Source organism: Magnolia sinica, chromosome 8 (assembly GCF_029962835.1).
Source record: "Magnolia sinica isolate HGM2019 chromosome 8, MsV1, whole genome shotgun sequence".
Lineage (NCBI taxonomy): Eukaryota > Viridiplantae > Streptophyta > Magnoliopsida > Magnoliales > Magnoliaceae > Magnolia > Magnolia sinica.
Window position 1 is genome coordinate 7,339,354 of NC_080580.1, and position 20,218 is coordinate 7,359,571.

The following is a 20,218-nucleotide window of genomic DNA, read 5'->3' on the forward strand; positions in this document are numbered from 1 at the left end:
CCACTGTATATGCTAGTATGGTAGGCCAGTGAAACATCCAAGCCATCCACTAGGTGGAGTTCACTGTGTAGAGCCCAAAGATAAAGGTGGTCCATTCAGTTGGTGTGCCATGATAGTAGAAATAAGCCAAGAGGATTAGAAAACTTTGGCTATTTTTTTTCACAACCGTACATTCGTTCAGTTGATTGTGGCCCACCAGACTAGTGGACTGACCTGATTCTTGGGATAGGGAATCTCATCATGATGGATGGTTTGGACATTCCACTTGTTCGCCTTGCTAGAATATGTGGTGGCATGTGCATTAGCTGACTTGAACATGCATGTGGGCTTAGCGAAGCTCTGTATGCATCAGCCAGGGGCAATTTTTCCCATGCAAATAGTTTTCAGAGGATCATGAACTTTGGATTTTCAAGGAACATGGGGAGGAATTTGAAACAAACGTAACATGTATTTAGGTAATTTGGAGGCATACGCGTGTGTAGCAACCAACGTTTCAGATTGTACCTGTCAGCCCCATCAACAGTGTGGAGTTTACCTCCACTGGGAATAGGGGCATTTTTGCTGTTTTAAAATGTTGCTGCAATATGCAAGTAGCTTGTTGGCAGTCTTAATTGTGTAGTGTGGAATTATGTTTGGCATGTGAGTCAGTATCAATGTGAGCCTTTGCCATTTCCGGTTCCAAGACCTTGGTAAAGAGGAAGGTGAATGTCTGCTTGGCAGCCAATCATAATTTCTTTTTGCCAATCTACCATTTAAAGCCAACCCCAAAGCGATGGAAGAAAGGCTCAGATGATGATTGTATAACAGGTATTTGGAAACCAGGAATTGAAGTTTGGATCATGGGTATATATATATATGAAAAGGTACTATGCGCTCGACCTCACTAGTCCGTCCCATGAGGTCAAGCTGTGTGGGCCCCACCGTGATGCGTTTTGAACATCTACCCCATCAGTCAAATGCACCATTCCATCGTGGGCCTAGGTCTCAAAAATCAAGTCAATCCGTGACTTTTGTGGGCCACACCACATACAGAAGTGGGCAGGGGCCGTGCACCATTAAAACATTCATAATCATTTTTTGGGCCCAACAAGATGTGGTTTGCAAATCCAGACCATCCATTATGTGTGTCCCACTTGGATGAGGGTTCAGACCAAGTTTCAACAGCATTCAAAACTCAGGTGGGCCCCACCAAGTGCTTTTATATGTTTTAACAGTGTCTTCACATGATTTTAGATGGTATGGATATCCCATAATTTAGAGGGGACCCATCGAATGCACGTTGTTGATGGTCGACACGCATCACGGTGGGGCCCACGCAGCTCGACCTCACGGGAGCTTATCGAGAGGTCGAGCGCATAGTACCTTTTCCAATATATATATATATATATATATATATATATATATATATATATATATATATATATATATATATATATATATATATATATATATATATAATGAAAATGTTATTTTTTTCTTCTTTTCAACCAGTAGTTTTCATTTTTTTAAAAAGTTCTAAATCCTTAAAAAAAAAACTGTAATTTGCAGATGAACTATATTCTGTTCATGAAATAGAAGAGAAAGGAGAGAAGAGACATACCTTCTCTGAAATTTGTGGTTATCTCTGCATTTTTCTGTTTGGTTTGTTGCGGATTTCAGTTGTTCTAGATCCGACATAGCTTCAATGGCGGAACACCGAAATGGCAATGCAAAACCTTCTGACAAAAATGCTGCTGGGGCACCCAGTGCTTACACGATCAATCTTGATAACTTCCAGAAGCGGCCGAAAGTGTTCTATTAACAACCAAGGTAAAGTGTTCCGCCATTATCAATTAATAGAATTGATAGAAGAAAGATCAGATTGTAATATGTTTCTTCATTTGCTTACTATGCAGAAGTGTCATTTTTGAATGCTATTGTAAGCTCCTAATCATGGCTGGTCAAATGAAAACAAAACAATTGTTCACTGACTAAAACCACAAAGTTTAGAGGGAAAAGGAAAGGAAAAAAAAAAGTCAAGGTATATACAGAGAAGATAGAATCAGTACATACCACAAACCACACCAGCTCTTTCATTACAAGAGCTTTTGTAAGATCGTGCTTCTTCAAAGTTTCATGGACTCTGGCTTGGACATACAGCAGAAACAAAAGAAATCAAAATACAGTTTTATGTGCATAAGTGCAGCATGTTTGCATTCTTAAGAGTAAAAATAACACACTATGCAGGAATTCAACAGAACTGAAGAATCAAGAATCACTGAAAATATATCCCAGTAGTATGTCGCACTGGGCCATCAGCAGCTTGTCTGTTAACGAAAGGAAATCTCTAGTGGAGTTGTTACTGCTAGTGCTATTAACACTAGCACTAGCACATGTAGAGAAGGGCTTTACTTGGAAATCTCTGGTGGAGTTGTTACTGCTACTGTTACCGCTCAAACTTCAAGTGTAGGCTGTCAAGAACATGAGATTTACAGTGGATAACGTCCAACCTGTTAAGTGCTTGTGACACCCAATCCTTCCAATAGGTTGGCAGTTTGAGCAGTAAAAGAGAGCCAACAACAATGTATGATTAGCAGTGGATAACACCCAACATTATGCATCAGAATTTTCTAAAACTTGCATGATTAGCAGCAGTTTGCTTCTTATCAACCGTTTAAAAATGACCAATGTAAAAGAGTGCCAACATCACAACCATCTTCAGAAGATGGCCGATACAGAAATTCTCTATGTAACAGATCAGATCCCATGTTGACCCACACACCGTGCTGAACAACAGTCAAGACCAGAATAAGATTTTTGTCCAAGTGAGAGCATTCATGCTAAGCTTACATGCGCCTCTGCAGGCATGAGAGGACACCTAACCAGAACATCATTTTGGCGTACTTATAAGTACACAGCCTACAATCTTATCCACCCAAGAACTGAAAACATGGCTACTATCCTCTCCACTACTGTTCTCAATCTCTTCTTGATCCCATCTTTCTTTCTCGCTCTCCTACTCACCCCAGCTTGCAAAGCTGACAACATCTTATATCCGGGTGAAACTCTCTGCACTAACGACCATCTGGAATATGGGAGCTATAGTTTTACAATTCAAGAAGCCTGCAATCTGGTCTTATATGATAACGGAAACCCCATTTGGGCATCCAACACTGGCGAGCGGTCTAGGAATTGCCATTTCACCATGCGAACTGATGGGAATCTTGTGGTATATGATCCTAACGGAGTTGCAATTTGGGCTAGTAATACTGACCGAGACGAAGGCTTCTACGTTCTAATCCTTCAAAAGGATAGAAATGTAGTCATCTAATGTGGGGCCATTTGGGCTACTGCTAGTAATACATATGAGAGCAGTGCAATGCCAGTGGTCACTGTGGTCAGCGCCGCTAAAACTAATCGCACCGCTGTGGTTGATGGATCTGGGATCATCACAAACATCTGAGAAGATCAATGCATTGTGTTGAAATGCATACATTTTCCTTTGGCCTAAGTTCTATATTTATCTATGTGTGTGCTGCATGTCTTGTTTGAAAATTTGAATGAATCTTAGTAATATATTAGAGTACTTTTGGGTTAATGTATTAGTTAGCTGCTTGCTTTCCTTTAAAAAAAAAAAATTAGTTTATGATATGATGGGACTATAACGGTTGGATATGTGGTCATGTTTAGTGATCCTAACCGTATATACGATGGGCCTCATCGTATATGGAAGACGCTTGATGAAATTCTCTAGTTGGACTACTTTAGTTTTTTAATTATTAAACTTTTTCTGTTGAATATGTACTGAGTTTTTGACCGTTGCTTTGTGGGTCATTTGTTTGAAAGTCTAGGATTTTCAGATTTTGAAGAATTTTGAGGCAGCCATGGGGACGTTTATTATTGTTGAATCATATCCCACCAACTGTTTCGATCACAGAATATGGCCCTAGATCCAACGGATGTTGTACGTTCTGTAGTTATCCTGATACTTACAGTGACAGGTCTAGATGTATTCTAGCAAATTTCTTCCTTTCTTGCAGCTATGGGGCCCACATCTCAGAAACAATCAATAGATGGGGCCAACATGCAATTATGGTTCGATGGTGGGGGGAGCGGATTACGTGAGGCGGGGTAACAGCTTAGTCGATGAGGACCTGACCATGGGCCAACATTGATGTATGTGTTGTATGTCCATACCGTCCATCAGTTTTTCCACCTCATTTTCTGGCGTGGTCCCAAAAATGAAGCAGATCCAAATCCCTAGCAGACCACACCAGATAAAACAGTAGCATTGAACACCCACCATTAAAAAATCCTAGGACCCACCGTATTGAACGAACATCAGCCTGATAGAAAACTTTTTGTGGCTTACAATAAGTTTCTAATGGTCAATCACAACTGTTTTCTTTAGATTCGTCCACCTGATATTTAGATCTGTTTCATTTTTTGGGTCATTCCTAAAATGAGCTGGAAAAACTGATGGACGGTATGGATATACAACACATACATCAAGGTGGGCCCCATGGTCAGGGCCTCACCCACTAAGCTATTACCCGGCTCTCAGGCTCACCGCGGGTCCCATAGATGTTATTTTCAGGTTATATCCACTCCACGGCAGGCCCATGACTTTGAAGGTTTTTTCAAGGTCAGGGCTGGCCCCCATTAAGCCGGGCCTAAAATTTTATCATATATCATGTATGGTGGGGCACACTTAATGAACAGCCCAGATCTGCCACGAGTGTGGACGATGGAGCTCTGGCTCAGACGGGACTTAGGCACATGTGCCGATGAAGCACACTTGTGAAGGTTCTGGGCCATGAACATGCCCATGGCCCAAAATTTAGGATGGCCCACTCAAAAGAAAGAAAGGTATAGCTCTGTTCCTTCTCTTTTAACCGTCCCTCTTTCTTATCACGTCGGCCCTCCGGATGAGTTGATAAGCCTTTACTGGGCCAGGGCGTGTTCTTGATTAATGGCTGAGATCTTACACGCATGTGCCCTGGCTCCCCTACTCCATCTTACTTGCGTGTCCAAGTAGATTTTTGCTCAAACCCAAACGCGTGTGTTTTAGGCCGCCAATGTCCCAACCTGAAACAAGTTTAATAAATCCAAGCCATTCATCAGATGGGTCTAGCCATGTAGATTCCCTTTTATCAAAATCAGTCCAGTTGAATTATCAGGTAAGCCAGCGTTCTAAACAGTTAAGGGATTTTTTATTTTATTTTATTTTTTAATGGCAAGGTGATCTTATCCGTCCATTTGTTCTAAACACTATGACCCAATTACCTGAAGGATGGCTTAGGCTTAATACATGTATGACAGGTTGGCACGCATGTAGAAAGGCTGCTATACACGCGTGTAGGCTGTTATGCCCTCTCTCTCTCTCTCTCTCTCTCTCACACACACACAGGTGGGGACATGCATGGTGAGAAAAGGAGAAGGGATGATGGGAAGGAAGGAAGAGGAAGAGGCGAACAAGGGGGATGAGCGTCCATGGTAGGAGCGGATTAGATGCTGAACGCTGCAGTAGCCAAAACGCTATTGAAGTGACGTGGTGACGTGACGTTGGTCGCAAGAATCGTTACCTCTGCTCAGTAGCCAACCTGCGTCCCAACTCTATTTAATTTAAAGAACTAAAAGTCTTTACTTAAATGCGGTCACAAAAGTATTAAAAGTTGGAACATGTCTAAGTGGCACCCACCTTAATATTTTTGATAAATCTATCCTAGCCATCAAATTTTCTAGATTATGTTACAACATGGACCTAATAATGATATATATTTATCCAAACTTCCAGTGGGCTACACTATAGGAAAAGGTGAGGATTGAGCTTCTGCCATTGAAATATTCAAGGGGCCACAAAAGTTTTGGATTATGTTAATGTTTTTATAATTTCAGTTCATCTCAATAAGAATGACCTCATGAACCATATGGATGACATATATACATCATGGTGAACCCAGGAAATTAAATTTTCAACCGCATGAATTCCCTCACTTACTGTTTTCAGCTTTATGACCCGCATGAGTTTTACATCCGCCTCATTTTTTATCCTACATTATCAAATGATGTGGAAATAATGATTGACATAGTGGATTTCTCTCAAATATCATGGTGTGCCCCGTTCGAAGGAAGTTCATGCGGATGGCTTTGGCCGCAATTGGAAACGGAAGTGGGTTGGCTTCTTAACCAGTAGGATATCACTTCTTCTTTGGACCCCACCATGACGTATGTGTTGTATCCACACCATCCATTCATTTGGAGAGATCATTTTAGGGAGTGCTTAAAAGAATTAGGTAGATCCAAAGTTCAAGTCGACCCCACCACAGAAAACAGTGGGAGGTGATGGCCACTGTTGAAACCTTCCTGGGGCTGACCATGATGTTTATTTGAGATCCAACCTTTTTATAAGTCAAAAAGGACATGGAATAAGATAAAGCATAAATATTAGCTTGATCGAAAGCTTCTGTGGCTCAAAGAGGTTTTAATGGTAGGTGTTCAATCTCCATTGTTTTCTAGGGGGGGTGCACTTGAAATTTAGATCTTTCTCACTCTTTGGATTATGCCCTCAAATGATATCACAAAATGGAAGGATGGATGGACGGTGTGGATACAATACATGCATTATGGTAGCGCCCATGAAAAATGGTGACATCACTTTAGCGGGGAGCGAAGAAAAGAAATGACTTTAAAATAATATTTAGGGCGAAGAAAAGAAATGATTTTAAAATAATGTTTACCCTTATGTGGTCGAGTACGTACACCGCAGGAGGGAGAGAGACGTTGGGGAGAGAGCATTAATTCTACGGAAACATGCTCTTGGTTTTCAACCAACTGTATTTCACAACGTCAGTTCAGTGGCATTTTGGCTACTGAAGCGTTCAGTATCAAATCCGCTCCCGTCCATGGTGGGTGTCCTCCTGTCTCCCTCTTTCAATTTTTTTTTTTTTTGTGTGTGTGTAAATAGGAATTAGGAAAAGCAGAACTTGGCATGGGAGAAGGGACTGGAGTATCGATGGCACTGGAGTTTTTTTTTAAATAAAATGAATGCACTTGCAATCAAGCCTATGCAACATTTTCCAAGAGAAGAATCAATGAGTTTTGGGAAAATGGGCATGCAATGAATGCTGGAATGGCTATTTAGGAAAGTGTGTTGGGTGTGGCCCACCAAGTGGGACCCATAGAAGGTGGGCCACACACACAAATATATACAATTTTAAGTGTATTGATGGAATGCCCATAACTTCACTCTCAGGTGCGGGATTGACACGCCGTTTTTGCCATTGTGACCACAGTTACTACACAGTCCTTACGAAAGAATGTTCATGCGGTCTTCCGGGACAAACTAACATAGCAATCCAGTCTATCCACGTGAAAGTGTGGTGATTGGATGAGGGACTCTTGATCTGGCAGAACGCCCATCAATGAGGGCACACTTTTAGAGAGATCGGGTCCATTCATCAGGTAGTGTTCATTGCGAACATGCAATATATAAAAGATTTGGGTAGTAGATTCATCAAAGAGAGCCACACATGTTACATCAAATTAGGACCGTTGGACATCTTTTTTAGTGCCCATTTTTTCTTACAAGCTTCGCCTGCCTGATAAGTAGACCAACAATATTTTTGGTCCATGTCATGTTGACACTGTACTTTTACCTGATGAATGGCCTAGATATATAAATACACGCCTTGGCTGGATTTCCAGCATGTTTTCCACCCCTTCACAAGATCATGCAAAATCTGGTGGGTCTCACTGTGGATGATGGATACGTCAGTGCATGACCTAATGGGCACTTTACAACGACCAGGGATGGGCTTCAAATAAACATATGGGCCAGGCCGGGGCTTATTTGGTTTGGCATGTCATGGGCCATGGCCGGGCTCAGGCGGGCGTTCTACCTTTTGTATGGGCTTGGAATGTCAGCTCGGCCCGGCTTGGCCCATTGAGAGCCCTACTTGCACAAAGAGCCACGTGTACCATTACTAGTCCGTCGTTAAATCCGATTTTCTAGTTACGACACATTGCAAGACTTGAGCTTTTGAATTTGATTTATTTTCAATTAATGGCCCAAACGGTTTATATAATGGGTCCCACTTTGTACGGTGGATACCATTTAATAATATATCCCAAGATGGATCAGTTCAACCCATTACAAAAACCACGTTCTCTGTAAACAAAAGGACTTTGGACAACTCACCGGGATTTAAGGGAAGGAGAGAGCAGCAAAAGGGCGTAGGTAGACCCCACCCGCGGAAACTCGGGGAGATTTACCCACAGCACCGATGAGCATGGACGCGGATTAGCTAGCGAGACTTGGTACTGAAGTGACGTCACCAAGTTCTGTGGCCCACCATGATGAATTTGTTGTATCCACACCGTCCATTCATTTGGAGGCATCATTTTAGGGCCAATGAATGAGGCATATCCAAAGTTCGAGTGTACTCCACAAGAAAAAAGTGGGGAGAGTGATGACCACCGTTGAAACCTTCCTAGGGTCCACCATGACATTTATTTGAGATCCAACCTGTTTGTAAGTTAACACATACATGAACCAAGGAAAAGCAAAAATACCAGCTTGAATGAAAGCTTCTATGGCCTCTTGAAGTTTTTAATGGTAAGCGGTCAATTTCAGGCTTAATCTTTTGTATCGTGACATGAAATGATCTATTCAAATGGATGGACAGTGTGGATACAAATCATATATCATAGTGGGGCCAAATAACTTGGTTCCGTAACTTAAGTAGAGTCTTGCTACTCAACCTGTCTATTGAAGTGACGTCCCCTAGTTATCCCACGATGTTTAATGTTTTGTATCCACCACCAGTCATCCATTAGGACAGATCATTTCAGGGTACGAGCCAAAGAATGAATCAGATCCAAATCTTGAGTAAACCCCACCACAGAAAACAATGGAGAGAATCACGACCATCATTAAGTACTTATGATAGCCACAAAAGTTTTCGATTAAGCTAATATTTGTGTTTTTACTTCTTTAATATTTGTGTTAACTTGTGAACATGTTGGATCTCAAATAAACATTGGTGGACCTTAGGAAGGTTTCAATGGTCCGCATCACTCTCCCCACTATTTTCTATGGTGGGGTCCAATCCAGCTTTGGATTTGCTTCATTCTTTTGATCACGCCTTAAAATGGACAGTATAGATACAACACATACACCATGGTGGCTGCCACAAAACTGGGTGATGTCACTTTGGTGGGTGTCACTCTCCCCACTGTTTTCTATGGTGGGGTCTACTCTGGCTTTGGATTTATCTTCCTTAAGGATAACTACTCGGAATCCATGAAGCTTCTCTAGACTTCTCACAGAGACTTCTCGAATCCACGTGGAAAGAAAGGAAGAAAATATAAATAAATTCTAATAAATTTAAATTTTTATTGATTAATTGAAATGAATGAGTTCACATCCCTTTAAATAGGGATATTACCAAGCAATATGAGAGAAATCATAAATAAATTATAACTAAAACTCTCTAAAATTCGTAACTTACTACAAATAGTAAATTTACTTTTATAGTGAGTGTCCTATGTGGCTTAACCACATTATTCTGCTAATTATTCTAAGCACTTTTCATGTTGGACATAACTCCTAAAACCTAACGGATGAATAGTTATAATCAAACGAAAACTTACTATTTATAGTAAAAACGGAACTAAACATGGAATTTGGTCATCAATAAGATGGAATCTTGCAAATTCGGCGTGGATAACTCGACTAAGCCGGGTTAGTTGGCTAAAGTAGGTCGTCCTACCCCAAAATCATATATGGTACGCCGAGTAACTCATTCCAGTTTGCGAGATATGCATGTTTTAAGGTTTTGATAGTCTTGATAACTTTTACCTCTAATCGGGCCTTCTGTAGTCCATCTTGGACATGAAATTGTCCACAACCCACTCTACATCAGTCCCCTCCACTTCAAAAGAATTATTCCTTGAGTTCTCGTGTTGCTTCGGTTTATGATACTATGTTTGATGCGACGTAACGATACCCGAATCAAAAGTTATGATCAATTTACAGTCTGCCTCTTTTTAGTCCAACCATGCTAAGAATGTATTTATGACACATTCTACGTCAAACCTCTCCGCTTGGAAAAAACTCATCCTCGAGTTACTCAAGAGACTTGGTTCATAATTCTGAGATAACTTTTGATGCCGATGTTTATTAACAATTTTCTTGTACTTGGCATTAGACTCTTAAACTGTCACAATATATGTACTCATACTTTCCTTGACTTGACTAGTATTGATCAAATCCTTCACTCCTGCCTTCAAGATCTGATATTCTTTCGGATTCACCTGACAATGAAGGCGGTTGGGCAAACTAGCCCTAGGGACAAGGCCTATATGATGTTGGATGTCCCTCATGGGGGGCAATCTATCAAGTAAATCTTCTATACATAATAATCCATTAAAACTAGGAAGTTCGGCCTTACGTCGATAGTATTTTTCAATATGATATAAACGATCTCCTTCATATACTGGTTGTCGGGCAAATCCGTCATTGAGGTCCTCGTCCATAGAACTCGCATTATCTAGTATAGCCCTACAATTCACCATTAATAGTACTTTACGAAAATCAAGGTTGTATCGTATAGCAACCATGGGCGGTTGAGCATCACATAAGGCTCGTGGCAGAATTAACACATCCACAATACGGTTGAGGGTTGCTTACAGCCCTTGCATAGTTAACTGACTCTCTTGATTGAAAGTTTCTATTCTTTACGAAAGATAATGAATCCCTGAATCACCGTCCACAAAATTTTTGTTCATACTTTCGTTGTTTGCCATTGGCCCGAGGGGAATCCTCACTTTGATACCAATTGACGCAGGGATGAACGTGATGAGGTCAATCACCGTCTTCCTCAAGGATAACTACTTCGAATCCATGGAGCTTCTCTGGACTCCTTACAGAGACTTCTCGAATCCACGAGGAAAGAAAGCAAGGAAATAAAAATAAATTCTAATAAATTGGAAATTTCACTGATTAATTGAAACAAATGACTTCACAACCCTTTAAATACGGATACTAAGCAATAAGAGAAAATTCAGAAATAAATTATAACTAAAACTCCCTAAAATTCGTAACTTATTATAAATAGTAAATTTACTTTTATAGTAAGTGTCCTATGTGGCTTAACCATGTTATTCTGCTAATTATTCTAAGCACTTTTCATATTGGACACAACTCGTAAAACCCAACGGATGAATAGTTATAATCAAACTAAAACTTACTATTTATAGTAAAAATGGAACTAAACATGAAATTTGGCCATCGATAAGATGGAATCTCGCAAATTCGGTGCGAGCAACTGGGCTCGTCCTACCCCAAAATCATATATGGTACATCGAGTAACTCATTCCAGTTTGCAAGATGTGCCTATTTTAAGGTTCTGACAATTTTGATGGCTTCTGCATCTAATCGGGCCTTCTTTAGCCTTCTTTAGTCCATCTTCGACATGAAAGTGTCTGTGACCCACTCTACATCATGATCCTAGCCCTTGTGATGGTGAATGCCATTGGGATTCATGCCATCAATGCCAGCCCCAGCTTTCCGGAAGGCACACATACAGAATCCTATTCTGGGGATCTCTTGAAAAACACGGAGTACACATTAAGATTAGAGGATGATGGCGATCTAGTGCTGCTGAAGGAGGATTGGGTGATATGGAGCTCCGACACCCATTCATCGTCCAAGATATGCGTGCTGGCGTTCCGGCCCCATGCCAACCTTGTGATCTTTGTTCCTTTTTTTTTTCTTTTTTTTTAAAAAAAAAAAAAAAAATCCAACGCAAACACATTTATATTTCAAAAAAAAAATTAAAAAAAAAAAAATCACTTGGGTGAAAGAGACCAACTCTCTAAGAGAAATAGAGAAAGAACCATCCAGCCATCTTTGATTGATCTACAATTTCCATCAACCAAGAACACCCTCTAAACACAGAAGAGAAGTACGCAACTTGGGTGAAACCATGGTTTCAACCCTACTTAGGATGCCAAAATTCAATGAGAAGAAACAGAGCATATCTCTTGCCAAATCATCCTCAGCGTCACCGTTCAATTGTCTCCGTTGCCCAACAAACAGTTCTCAGTCAGCGTCTAATGAGCAGATCTCTTCTCCAACAACTCATTGTTGGCATTTCCAATGATCTTTTCTTTCAACATAATCTTCAGCCGCCTCAAGCTCTTCTTGTCTAATGACCTCTCTCTTCTGCCCTCGCAGTAATTCACGTCTTCAACCACAGCAGTCATCACCTTCCTCAAGCTCCCAAACTCCTTCGGTTTCCTTTTTCCACTGTCCCCGCCCACATTGTTATTCTCCTTGTCAGCATTCTCCAAAACCTTGCCCTTGATTGGCGTCCATTTCTTATTCGACAAGCTCAGCCTCAGAGACTGATTGCTCTTATTTCCCAACATTTTCCCAGAATTCTCCTTGTCAGCATCCTCCAAAATCTTGCTTGTGATCGGCGTCTGTTTCTTATTCGACAGCCTCAGAGACTTGCTCTTATTTCCCACATTTTGCCGGAATCTGATGCATCACCTATGTTAGACCTCAAAGTCATTGGAGTCTGACTCACAGCATGGACCAGCGGCACGAACAGGAAGGAGGGGAGTTACATCCTGGCCTTAACAGAGGGCGGCAATCTTGCCATCCACGGCCCGAGGATATGTGAAACGAAAACGGGTGAGTTCGACGGTGGAGATTTCACGGATCACAAGGTTAGACAGGGTAGTGGCATGGCTAACGGTGACGATGGTGCGCTCATGGTGATCAGTGGCCAAGATAGAGAGAAGGTGATCAAGCGTGCGTGATCAACGGCGTGTTTTGTGTGTAGTTTAAGGTGATGCTAAAATAGGCTGTCCATGCAAACATTTTATTTTATTTTGGTGTTTTACTTTCCATGCTTTAGATCTGGGCATGTAGTGTACTAGTATTCAGAGCCGTCCAATCATGATCATTTCATGTTAAATATAGATAATTGGTCATTAATATCCAACCGTCCATTTTTATTCTGGAGGATCGCCACACATGTGCAAGGATTGCCAAAGTCGCACACAGATGGGTGTTGAGGGTCAAATATTGCATATCAGACCCATTTATTGCATGGATTTACAAGCATGATACCGTTTAATAGCCTGATTTAATTGTATTTGTGATGCAGAGTGTATTTACAAGCATGAACTGAAAAGGGGTGCTTAAACTATAGATTTGACGCTCTGATGATACCCAAGGCAAGGGACGGACTCCCGGAGACCAAGATCGATGGAATTACACACAGGGATCCGAGGAAATCAAGTTATTCACGTTAAAGAGACCCGAAATTGGTGAAAAATACAAGATCACATAGTTCTCGCCATCTGATTGGCTCAAAACTTCATACATGGCCTGAGGGCCATAAATTAACCGTACATATCAAATTTCAGCCCTCGGATCACTATAGAAGTAACCCAACTGACAGATCAGCCCATAAACCGTTGATTCTGGGCCCACCTGATCTCTGGATACTCCCCATCTTCGGTCTCAACGCCTTAAATCATGAGAAGAACAAGATGGATGGTGTGGATTTCTCATAATCATCATACAGTGTACACAGTACACTTTTTGTACTAAGACTGCATGGCAACAAAGGGACGTCTCTCTCTTCAATTCAAACAGCGTACTGGCGCCGTCCGCCGGTTCCTCTCAGTGGGGCCCATTCCTCCCCCAAATAACTGATCGGGATCGTCCATTGTGTGCATAGGTGGGGTATTTACCTCACCAAGGTGGCCTCTTGAGGTTATGGAAGATGTTGCAGAATCCTAACCGTTAAATGCATAATGAACGGTGGAGTAGAAGATACGGTGGGCCACACTAAAATCAAGAAAAAGTGCACGTTTCTTACTGGTTTTTCGCCACGAGTCGAATGAACGGAGTGGATTTACTTTATGACAATGTTCATGGCCCCCACCAACTCTCAATCAAAAGACGGAACTTCCGTTTCTTCTGGCGTGAAACAGGGGCGCCGTTCGATCTCTATGGGCCACCATCATGGTCCAGATGACTGATCCAGATAGTCCGTGAGAATCACAAGGGCCATATCATTCATGCCTAGGTGGCAAATTTTCAAAAGTCCCGGAGATCCATTCTTGATCGTCCAAAAGCAAGATGGACGGTGAAGGGATCTGATACAATGGGCCATGCAGAATTTTAAGAAAACCTACCCTTCCTAACCAGTTTTTCGTCAGGAATCCAATGAACGGGGTGGATTTCTCTAAAAACTAAACTGTGGGCCCCACCAGCAGTACAGCGCTCGGACGTGCGTGCCTCTGATCATGCAATCCGGAAAATCCGGGACGCTGTGAGCCCCTGTGTTCACCTGATCACCGTCGGATTGATTATCCAGACCATCCACATGCTTCAACAGATGGTCATAGCTCTAGCCAAGGTGTCAGAATCAACAAATATGTTGATTTCGCACCGCAAAATCGAATCAAACGGAGGCTGTTTTGCTGCGAAAAGCAGGGACGTGCGTTCCTGGCTGCGTAAGGACTGTTTCCGCAACCTATTTCTGGTGGGACTCACCAGCAGCTCTTGGAACACAGCTCTATAAGGAGGCAGATCGGTGACTCTCGGTGGGGTGGTAGAGAAGGTTTTGAACGTGGAAAGGAAAACGGATCGGCTGTTGGAGCGGGCGTGGTTGGAAAGGCAGAGGAAGGGCTAGGGATCGTGAGCAGAGGCTGGACAAGGCTCGTTTTTGGTACGATTGAAGGAAGGTGGAGGCAGGTGGCACGTAAGCTGAGCTTGGTTTCCTTTCTTCTTTTCTTTTATATTTCTTTTATTTTTTTTAGGTTCAGCCCATTCATGTGTGGCTAAACCTCTTAGCTAGGGCTAAGAGGTGAAGCCTGTAGCGTGATGGAAGATTTTACTGTGTGCCTTTAATTTATAAACTGGATTTGATATAGTTGATTATTGAAGGAATATTTTTCTTAGTCTTTTATGGTCTGTTGTGACTGAAATTACAATGGGTTTGCAATGACTTTGAGTATTTCTTTCCCTTTTTATGTTTATGAAGTCAGGAACCCCTGTTGTTCATCATTGTCCAATGGGCATGGTAGGATGACAGTACCCTTCCTGATCTTCATACATTTTTGATTGGTTGGTAATTAGTTTAATCCTGTTGTTTGCTTTGTCTCCTGGGCATGGTTAGATGATGGAATCCATTCTAATTCATATACCTTTCATCTCTTGAAAACCAAATCAAGTAAGTTCAGTTTGAATTCCATAATCCTTGATGCAGGCAAAAGATCTCCCTGATCCCAACAAGTGGATCCTCTGAATCCCTAGTTTCTTTCCTCTGAATTCCTTAAGTTTTAGATAATTATTCCACAATTATTCCTTAAATTTACATTTGATTTTGATTATATCTTAGCCTAGTTCTAGATCTGGTTATTTTCAGATAACGTACAGGTTTCAGTCCCTGTGGATTCGACCTCGGTCTTACCGAGTTTATTACTACATCACAACCCTGCACTTGGGGTGTGAACAATGGGTCCCACTATGTAGACGTTCTAGCCCAAAAATTGGGCTAATCTGCTGGTAGGGGCCAAACGGGCACATTTTGTGATAGCAATGGGTCTCAGAAAAAGAAAAGCATGCACGTGGCTTCTAACATTGAGACCAATTTGATTAGTGGACCAGTCTGAGATTTGGATAAGGAAATCTACACGGTGGGGCCCGTGTGATGGATGGCTTGGATCACACATGCATGAGACGAGTTAGCACGTGAGGTGACATGTAGGTGGGTGGGTTCCCTTCTACACGTACGATCGTGGGCTAACCTATTTTCTTTCGTAAACGTGGGGCTTGCCTGATGGGTGTGGTCCCACCTAACGAATGGCTCGGATCTTACACGTGTACTATTAGTGTCCCTTCCAAGTTCCATCTGCAGATTCTCTTTCGAAGCAAGTGCAGATACGCAACTTATCACACTAGTGCACTTGTACATGACTTCACTTTGACAGGAAGTTAGGGCGATAACTAATTAACGATGTCCCACCTTTGTTTAGTCATCTTGACCATTGATCTCATGGCTCCGTACTGTCTATGCTGGGAATTTCTGAGATCGCATAAAGAAAAGACGCTTACTGATTCACAATATTTTATTTGAGCCGCATGTGCTGCAAAATTAAGTATCTAAAAGTTACAATTCCGGTCCAATCACTATCTGAGTATGCTATCCTATTGCTATCTTGTCTTTATTTCTATATACAATGTGATAAGGTGGCGATGAGGTACCACTACTTCGTTGTGGATTCTTGTTGCTCACTCAAATTTTGGGTGGGGTTGGTGCTATCCTTCCCCAACCTGACCTTAGTTACAATATGGAAAGATGGCTCTACCATAATCTGGTTTTATGCACTCCATTGTAGAATTTTGGTTAGGAAAATGATCCAGGTGGCCCTCCCCAGTCTGTCCCTACTCCCCTATACCATGTCCCAAACCAGGTTAATCTAAAAGCATTGGCCTTGGTTCTACATGGTCGGCTCGCCCTGGGATTGAAATTGTCCAATATAATAAATTTTATGGGTAACCCCTCCATCCATAACAAGTCATCATACGAATGATTTTGATCATTGAAACAAAACCTCATATACTAAATTACTTATAAACTACCAAGTATGTTGATGTGTACTAGGCCAATGAATATCTTTCAAGTGTCTCTTATTTTTTCAATGACAGACAGGGTCCTAGTCTAGGTCATTCATCATTGGTCCTAGCCGGACATGGGCCTAGATTTAAAGACCAGGCAGCCCAAGCCCTGGCCTTACAGGGCCGGTTCAGTACTGGTCCATAGCCATTCCTAATTTAGAATGAAATATAAAATGGGTGGCTGACTGTTTAAACATACACCGTCCATAGTTGTACACTAATCCAGATTGTCCGAAATTCATCAACCAGCAGTGAGAAGATAAGATTGGCCATCTGATTTTATTTTATTTTTTTAATCTTCAAACCATGTAAATGGGACCCGCATTTGGGTGGGGTGGACAGCCTACGTCAATGCCACAAGTGCATCCGATGAGTCACCATGATTTTTTTTTTTTTTTCTAATGTTGAAAAATTAGAGAGTAATGCAACCCTCGGCCAATGATAGTTCCGTTAACTTTGGAATGAGCGATCTTGTTCATCCATTTGTGCATTTCCACTGACTAATGGTTTGGACCGTCCAATATGTATGATTATTTAAAATAAGCCTATGAAGAGTAGACTCAACCCAGTGGACGATCCAGATAGGTGAAATGAATGCCAACGAGGCCAAATATAAGTAGGTGCATGAGAAGTGAAAATAACTTGTCGCAGTAGATGATTTCTCTTTTCAAACGTGGATTAGGTGGTGTTGCCCACACCATCCCCAGTGGTGGTGCGGTTGTGTGTTGAGCACTGTGGGGCCCACTGTGATTTATGCGTTTTGTATCCATGCCGTCCCATCCGTTTAGCAAGATTATTTTAGAATACCAAAAATGAAGAGATACAAATCTCGGGTTGACCAAACCACAGGAAACAGTGTTGATTGTACGCCCACCGTTCAAAACTTCTTGGGGGACAGAAAATCTTTGGATCAAGATAATATTTGTGTTTTATCTTCATCCAGGTATTTTTCAGCTAATCAACAGCTTAGATGGAAATTAAACATTACAGTGGGCCCTAAGAAGTTTTCAACATTGGTTGTCATTATCCCCACTGCTTTTTGTGGTGTGGTCCACTTGTGATCTTGATCTACTTCATCTTTTGTCTCATGCCCTAAAATCAGTTGGAAATACGTTTGCACGGCGTGGATATAAAATATCACTGGGCCCCAATTGTACCGTTGTGGTTGATGGATCTGGTACCACTACAGACATATGAGAAGATCAATGGATTACTTTGAAATACATACATTTTCATTGGTCTAAGTGCTGCATTTAGCTATGGGAAGCGGATTGCGTTAACTCCGTGAGGTCCACCGTGATTTATATATTTTATCTACTCCTTCCATCCATTGTAAGAGATAGTTTTAGGGCTTGATTAAAAAAAATGAAGCATATTTGAAGCTCAAATGAACCACACCAAGGGAAACGGTGTTAATTAAACATCTACCGTTGAAATTTTCTAGAGGGCCACTGAAGTTTCGGATCAAGCTTATATTTGTGCTTTCTCTTCATCCATGTTTTTGTGATATTATTAACAGGTTGGATGACAAATAAATGTCACTGTGCAGCCTATCAAGGTTTCAATGGTGGAAATCATTATTCCCATTGTTTCCGGTTGTATAGTCCAGTTGAGCTCTATATATACTTCAATTTTGGTCTCAACCCATTAAATGATCTGAAAAAAATGGATGGACGGTGTGGATAAACCACATACTTTCACGGTGGGCCCAACAGAGTTTACTCAGCACGATGAGAGCGTATTGAGTAACTAAGTACGCAATCCAATTTCTTAGCTATGTGTACGTTGAAATTTATAACATGGGTTACACTGACAAGGAAAATGGGTCCCACGGACATGGAGAAAACACCAATATCAGCTTGATTCAAAACTTTCATGACCTCAAGAAGATTTTAATGGTGGGAATTCAATCCTTACTGTGTGGTCCATTTAAGATTTGGGTCTCCTCCATTTTTGGGACCGCAATCTAAAATGACCTGGAAAAACTGATGGACGGTGTGGATATACAACACATACATCACCGACCTCATGATCTGGGCTGCCCCCACTGAGCTGTTACCCAGGCCTCGGCCCTCGCCTAATCCGTTCCCAATGCTGGGAACCTGGCCCACCCAAGTGGATTTTTCTGATTGTCAAGGACAGTCTTCGTGGCAGGGAAACGGATTGGCTTCTCCCCTGCCACCAGCCCGATGGCTGGTGGTTGGTGCTATGTGGCCCAACCATGATGTATATGTTTCATCCATTCCATTCATCCATTTTTTCAGATCATTTTACATCTTAATCCAAAAATTGAGAGGGATGTAAATCTCAGTTGGACCACACCACAGGAAAACAATAGTGATTGGATATCTACCATTAAAATCTTCCTAAAGCCCACTGTACTGTTTATTTGACATCCCATATGTTGATTAGGTCATACAGACCCAGATGAAGGGAAAAAACAAATATCGGCTTGATCGAAAACTTTTATGGCCCCCAAAAAGTTTTTAATGATCTACGTTCATTCAACACTGTTTCGTGTAAGGTAGCCCACTTGAGATTTCATTTCTGGTCTCATACCATCAAATGATCTAGAAAAATAAATGGATGGCAAGGATGAAACACATACATCATGGTGGGGCCCACAGAGCACCGACCATCAGCCATTGGCTGGTGGCGGGAGGAGTAGCCAATCCGTTTCCTCATGGCAGGGGTCGAGTTTTGGAGGGGTCAGATCCCTTCACGTATGATGGTAGGAATGAGAGCTGTATGCCGGATTGCCCAGTGATCGGTTCTCTATTTCCTTTTCAGATGGATAATCTTGGGTAGATAGTCAGTGAGGCCACAAGTCTAACGGTTGGAATATGCGTGCATGAAAGCTATGGGTACCGGGGATGAGTTTTACACTATGGGTCCATCCAATATAACAGACGTGGGGCACATCTACCCCGATCTAAACCGTCCAAATTGCAGTTCATCCCCGTGGAAGGACCTAAGTCAAAAATTACATTGGAAGAAGAACCCTAACCGTATGTTAGGTGGCAATCAAACAGATGATAGTAAATAGAAATGGTCAATGGATGGATCCTGGATGTCAACAAGCAAACGGACATTAATTGGACGACCCTTTAGGGTTTCAATGGTATTTTTGTCATATATCACGTATGGTGGGGCACACTTAATGAATAGCCTAGATCTGTCCCAAGTGTAGGCGATGGGGCATGGGCAGGAGTTATGCACGTGTGCCCATGAATCACACTTGTAAAGGTTCTGGGCCACCATCAGCCCAAGCCCACATGAACATGTCCATGGCCCAAAAATAAGGCTGGCCGACTCATATAAGATAAGGAGGAAGAGGGCCGTCTTTGTACGTGTACCTACGAAAACTTTCGTAGGTAAATGATATGAATTCATACAACTTGTACCGTTAGTGGTTGCTGACTTTTTACCTACGAAATTTGACGTAGGTAAAAAGTGTTTTTTGCAAAAATTCCTATTACACACCTATTATAATATATTTCATTATATTCACATTCCCATTTTTCCAAACAA

The 20,218-nt window shown here is 41.7% G+C and overlaps 1 protein-coding gene and 1 long non-coding RNA gene across 2 annotated transcripts; one reads left to right on the top strand and one right to left on the bottom strand.

The window, feature by feature from the left end:
* Positions 1-1,467: 1,467 nt before the first annotated feature.
* On the bottom strand, positions 1,468-2,867 carry LOC131252748 (uncharacterized). The gene is made up of 3 exons (XR_009174663.1): positions 2,053-2,867; positions 1,889-1,936; positions 1,468-1,794 (listed from the first exon to the last, which is right to left on the bottom strand). It is a non-coding gene; the product is annotated as an uncharacterized LOC131252748 (long non-coding RNA).
* Positions 2,868-2,896: 29 nt separating this feature from the next.
* Positions 2,897-3,577, top strand: LOC131252749 (mannose-specific lectin-like). The gene has a single exon (XM_058253424.1). The coding sequence runs from the start codon at positions 2,930-2,932 to the stop codon at positions 3,308-3,310; it is 381 nt and encodes a 126-aa protein (XP_058109407.1). The 5' UTR covers positions 2,897-2,929; the 3' UTR covers positions 3,311-3,577.
* The last annotated feature ends 16,641 nt before the right edge of the window (positions 3,578-20,218 follow it).

Excerpts from the sequence above, each read along its gene's own strand:
- LOC131252749 (XM_058253424.1), top strand. The coding sequence starts at position 2,930 with ATGGCTACTATCCTCTCCACTACTGTTCTCAATCTCTTCTTGATCCCA.